The sequence below is a fragment of the Homalodisca vitripennis genome, unplaced genomic scaffold (assembly GCF_021130785.1).
Source record: "Homalodisca vitripennis isolate AUS2020 unplaced genomic scaffold, UT_GWSS_2.1 ScUCBcl_1915;HRSCAF=6129, whole genome shotgun sequence".
Lineage (NCBI taxonomy): Eukaryota > Metazoa > Arthropoda > Insecta > Hemiptera > Cicadellidae > Homalodisca > Homalodisca vitripennis.
This window is the reverse complement of record NW_025778032.1, coordinates 54,269-60,106: the sequence shown is the minus strand read 5'-3', so window position 1 is coordinate 60,106 and position 5,838 is coordinate 54,269. Positions and strand designations below refer to the sequence as shown.

The following is a 5,838-nucleotide window of genomic DNA, read 5'->3' as shown; positions in this document are numbered from 1 at the left end:
ATGTAATTAATTATAGAACATTTAAGTTAATATGACGAGTAAATGTTTACATATATAGGAAAATCTTCCCAAAAATATTTTTTTTTTCATTTTTCAACAACCAAATTATCGTACAATGGCCCGGGTAATTCAAGGATACAAAAGGTCAAATTTCATGTCATCGTACAAAAGGAACACTAATGATCGGTGGACTGGCAATTGACTTGCCGAGCTTGAAATATATCGGTTGTTTCATTACGCCTTTAAAGTTGTAAATATTGTACAGCCATGTAAAACAGCTTCAATATGCAATAAATATTTATTTGTAGTGATCTGTTAATTCATAACTAGCACAAATAAAACGCTGTTCACTCAATTCCGGGCGAGTCTGAAGAATATTTTCTTCCATTCAATGATTTAATAATCCAATCCAACTACTCGTAATTGGGAAATTCCATGCTTCAAAATCGGTGTTTTTCAGACGTTTAATTTCAGCTCCAATCAAACATTTTCCATATCCACCAATTGACTTTCTAATCTTAGAATGTTTTCTTTATACACTCCTAAGGCATAAACCCGACTGTTCTAGCCGCTCCCAAAAACCTAACTTTGAGAGAGAACGTTCTTGATCTAAATATAAAAAGGTTTTTAAACGTTCAACACACCCATTTTACATGGATACGGCAACCCTAAATATGTCTGCGTAGCAGAAAATATACCCAGCAGCGGCAAATCGCTAATGAGATATCGGGGTAAAAGTGTGAATCGATAGGTCTAGGCCACTGTAGAAGATGTCTGTTACAGTGGGCAGAGCTCTCAGTGTTAAATGTTGTTGCTAGCCAACACTAGGGAATTCTGTTCCTTGCCCGCTACATCTCCTCATGGGATCTCGACAAGAGACGGCCGCTAATCCCAATTTAACACAATATAAATGTCCTGTTATTTCTGAAGCAAGCAGAAAATTCCTTTTAGTACTAAGTGCAATGGAATATTTCTAAGTTTGTTCTCCTAACAGAGCAAAAAACTTACGTAAGACTAGATCGAATTTTCAGAACGTAGGTAAAGTTTTAAATGCAAACTCAAAAAAATTCTGTACACACACACACACACACACACAAGTACACACATGTGTAGATATATTAAGATTTATGTGTACATCTGATCAATAGATCAGTCCTCATCCCGGGTTTATTCATGTTGACTGTATTCTGTAGACTGTATTCGTATGAACTGTGCATGTAAGCTATTTAATCACCGTGTTGCCTGCATGTTGTCTTACATATTTTCTAGATTGTCAGGTGCGTGTGATCATTTGTAGATTAACTAAATATCAGCGTCTGCACGTGTCTGGCGGTGGATTGAGTAGCTGTCATTACACGTGTGGTCTGCTCTATTGCAACCTGTATTTCTCAAATTTTTCTTCTGAATTGTTGTATACATTATCATACAATCTTTCATAATGGCTGCTTCGTGTCCAATCTGTGTGAGGGCCGTTCTTGATGCTGAGGAGGGTATCGGCTGCGATGCTGATTGCCAGCGGTGGTTTCGTAGGGATTGCGTAAGGATGACTAAACAGGAATATCAACGCATAAGCGGTAATTCTAATATAAAATGGTTTTGCACAAGGACGGACTGTAAGGACCCACAAGACAGTTCAGCCACTCTTAACGGTAGCCTTCTGAATTCACTTGTCTCTCAACTGACCACTCTTACCAAAAGTGTAACGGAGCTATCATTGAAAACTGATAAACTTATTGATGTTCCACAAAAGATAGATGAGTTGAACTCTAAAATCACTCTGTTTGAGACCAAGTTTTCATGCCTAGAAGAGCGGGTGTCAGCTATTGAGCAGTCGCCTGCTACTAACATAACATCACCGGAGATGATAATCTCTGAGATGAATGACCGGACTCAACGTGCTCGCAATCTTATGATTTTCAAGCTTCCTGAATCTAAGAGTCATGATACGGGTACCAAAAAGGACCATGATAAGAAACTTGTATCTCTTCTCTTTAATCACCTGTGTCCAGGGCTTATCACATATAATTTTACTTACTTCAGAGTTGGCAAAGTGGTTCCTGGGAAGAGTAGACCTATTAAGGTTATCCTTAATAATGTATCTGAAGTCAGTCAAATTACGGGGAGCTTCTCTACCGTTGACAGATCTGGCCTTGATGATGCACTTACTGGTATTTCCATTGCTAGGGATCGTACTCCTGGGGAGGCTAAGTATTTGAAACGACCTACGGGATGACCTGAAGAGGAGGACTGATGCTGGGGCCAAGAACCTGACAATCAAGTACCGAAATGGCGTCCCAACTATTGTCCAAAAACACTAGCCTGTATCAACGGTAAACCAACTCTTAATGTATATTTCCAAAATGTCAATGGAATTAGATCTAAGTTCCCTCTTTTAAAACAAGTCACGGCTACGTGTGTTCATGATGTACTAATTTTGGTCGAGACCAACCTTACAATTGGAATTCATGACTCAGAATTGGGACTCCACAACTTTTCCACATTCAGGTGTGATAGATCCATAAGTAATAGCGATAAGGACAGTGGTGGTGGTGTCCTCATTGCTGTTGGTTCTTCTCTTCTTTGCACCCAACTAACTACTTCTGTGACTGATGTTGAGTGCGTCTTCGTGAAGGTTCTTACTAAGGCATTCCCTCTCATTCTGTGTGCAGCCTATATTCCCCCTAACATGCCTATTTCCAAATATGAACGCTTTTGTGATGCCGTAATAGATGTGGCCTCATCCAATCCTGCAATCGATAACTTTGTTATTCTTGGTGATTTCAATCAACCTGACACAAACTGGAAAGATACGTCTTCCTGTTCGCTCAGCAGCGCCTCTCAAAGTCTTGTCAGCTTGGCAGAACTGCTTCAGCTTTATCAGCACAACAGGATTGTAAATCACCGAGGTGTTATTCTTGACCTAATTTTTACTCCTTTTACTGACACGATAGTAAGCCCAGCTGATGATGTGATAATCCCCGAGGAATTAAATCACCCACCATTAAATTTTTCAATCAACCTCAATTGTGCGAAGACCAATTCGAACCCTTGCTCAAGTCACAACTTCAGACGATGCAACTTGGATGCCGTCTTTGCCTGGATCCAGGGATTGTCTTACCCAACGGTTGATTCCACTAAAGCTGAAGAACACTTCACTATATTCTGTAGGAACCTTGCCGATGTTATCAAGCTTAACTCTCCCATTAGGAACTCCAAAAGATCAACCTTTCCCAAGTGGTTTACTGCTGAGCTCAGGCGCCTGGTGATCGAGAAGAAAACTGTCCATAGGCGTTTCAAAGAGACTGGTGATCTCTCCTTATACGATTATTTTAGAAAACTTAGAAATCGGTGCAGGCAGTTAGCCGGTGAGTGCTATCGTGACTATACAAACTATGTGGAGTCCGCCATTCCTAATAACATTAAGGTTTTTTGGGCACATATCAACAGTCTGAAGAAAGCAAACATCACATCGAACCTGGTGTATAATGATGTTGAAGTGGATGAACCTAGCGGCCAATGCGAGCTATTTGCTGATTACTTTTCGTCAGTCTATACCAACATGTCACTCCTCCCATCATCTGACTTTGACTTTAGAACTTCTGTCAACCTACATAGCCTCGTTTTAAACTGCTCAACAAGTGGAATCAAAACTTAAAGCCCTTGATCCCTATAAGGGAATGGGTCCGGACTCTCTACCTCCTGCGGTGATCAAGTACTGCAGTCCAGTTTTGGCCCCACATCTCTCAATTTTTTTCAACACACTGCTCGCCAGTGGCACCTTCCCTGCAAATCTGAAGATTAGTTTCATCACCCCTATTTTCAAATCTGGTGAGCGCGATCCAATGTAACCAATTATAGGCCGATAGCCATTCAGTCGGTGCTTGCAAAGGTTTTTTAGAGCCTTGTGGTGGATAAACTTGCATTTGATCTCAAGCATGTAATCGCCGAGGAACAACATGGCTTTAGAAGTGGTCGATCGACCTCTACCAATCTCCTGGTGCTACATAACTATGTCACATCTGCATTTTCCAGGCGGAGGCAGGTCGATTGCATACTGCTCGACTTCTCAAAGGCGTTTGATAGAGTCAACCACAATCTTCTCATTTCTAAACTGAGAGGCTATGGTATAACGGGATCTCTACTGGAGTGGCTGTCAAGTTACCTGACTAATCGGGGAATGATTGTGAAGTTTGCCGGCTCTTACTCTGAAATGTTTCCAGCCCCGTCTGGTGTTCCGCAGGGCTCGCATTTGGCTCCTCTCCTTTTCAGTCTTTTCATTAATGATATTTGCGAAGTTATCTCTACGGGTTGTCTCATGTTCGCTGATGACATCAATATATTTGTCAAAGTGAACTCTCCTGAGGACTGTCAGCGACTACAGGATACTTTAGATCATATCGTAGCCTGGTGTCAGCGGAATGGGATGGACCTGAATGCTGATAAAAGTGCTGTACTCACGTACTCCCGGCTGGACTCACCCACTGTATTCAACTACACTCTCTTCGGCTCCTCACTAAATAAATTCTGCAGTTTTAAGGACCTTGGGGTCGTTATGTCTCATGATCTCAGTCCGTGGAATCATATCTCATGCATATGCAGCAAGGCCAATTCACTAATGGGATTCCTATGCAGAAAATCGAAAGACTTTCAATCCCCAACTACATTGACAACACTGTTCAAAACCTTAGTGCGTCCGATCCTAGAATTTTCATCTGTTGTTTGGTGTCCCTACCTGACAGGGCACATTGATACTCTTGAGCGGGTGCAGATCAGATTCTTGAGGCTCATCGGACTGCGTCTTGGCTATCAGTTCCTGGAGACGCCTGTTGACTGTTTGAGGATCTCCCTTGGCCTTCCACATTTGGCGACTAGAAGAAGGATGGCGGACATCTTGATTCTTCATAAGATGGTTAACGGTGCTCTAGACTGCCCTCGTCTTCTCTCTCTTCTCGAGTTTCGAATTCCGACATCCACTCGTTCCGGGGACATCTTTTTCAAGAGGGCACTTCCTTCTATTTACAGCTACCACAGCTGTATTCCCAGACTTATGAGAGAAGGTAATGAGGTTTCAGGTGGTGTGGAATTTTTTGGATCCTCTTATCAGTCATTTCGATCGTGCTTGGGGAAGCTACTATGACGGGCAACTAGTTTCTTAATTTGTTGTTGTTTAGCTGTTTACTGTTATTATTATTGTGTTCATATTATATACGTGTTATTATTGTTGTCCAGATTCCTATATATATATATATATATATATATATATATATATATATATATATATATATATATATATTGACCCTAAAGTAACCCACCATTATTATTTTTATTATATAATTTTTGTTGTTTAGCTGTTTCTGTTGTTATTATTATTGTGTCAGATTTATACATGTTATTACTGTTGTTCAGATTATATAAATATCATCTCACTATAGACCATAATGTAACTCGCCATTATTATTATATAACTTTTGTTATTAGCTGTTTCCGTTGTTATTATTATTGTGTTCAGATTCAATACGTGTATTATTGTTATATAATTTTTGTTATTTAGCTGCTACTTTTATTATTATCTCGCCCAGACTCTTTACGTATTATTATATTATTATTGTTGTTAACTTGCAATAATTATTGTTGTTCAGATTCCATGGATAGCATTACACTCATCATAAACCTTATTTAAATCACCATAAACCTTTATGTTATTATTGTTATTTTTCTCTGATTGTGTTTTGATTTTGTTGTTTTGATTAATATTAAGTAAAATGCTTGGTTATGGATAGCTGCCAACTTTGTTATAAGTTATCTTGTACAAAATGGTTTACCGTTGAAATAAATAAA

At 39.7% G+C, this 5,838-nt stretch overlaps 1 protein-coding gene across 1 annotated transcript; it reads left to right on the top strand.

Annotated features, from left to right (window-relative positions):
- The first annotated feature begins 2,286 nt into the window (after nucleotides 1-2,286).
- On the top strand, nucleotides 2,287-3,655 carry LOC124371728. The gene is made up of 2 exons (XM_046830068.1): nucleotides 2,287-2,330; nucleotides 2,506-3,655. Exons 1-2 carry the CDS (start codon nucleotides 2,287-2,289, stop codon nucleotides 3,653-3,655), a joined length of 1,194 nt encoding a protein of 397 aa, XP_046686024.1.
- Nucleotides 3,656-5,838: the final 2,183 nt, after the last annotated feature.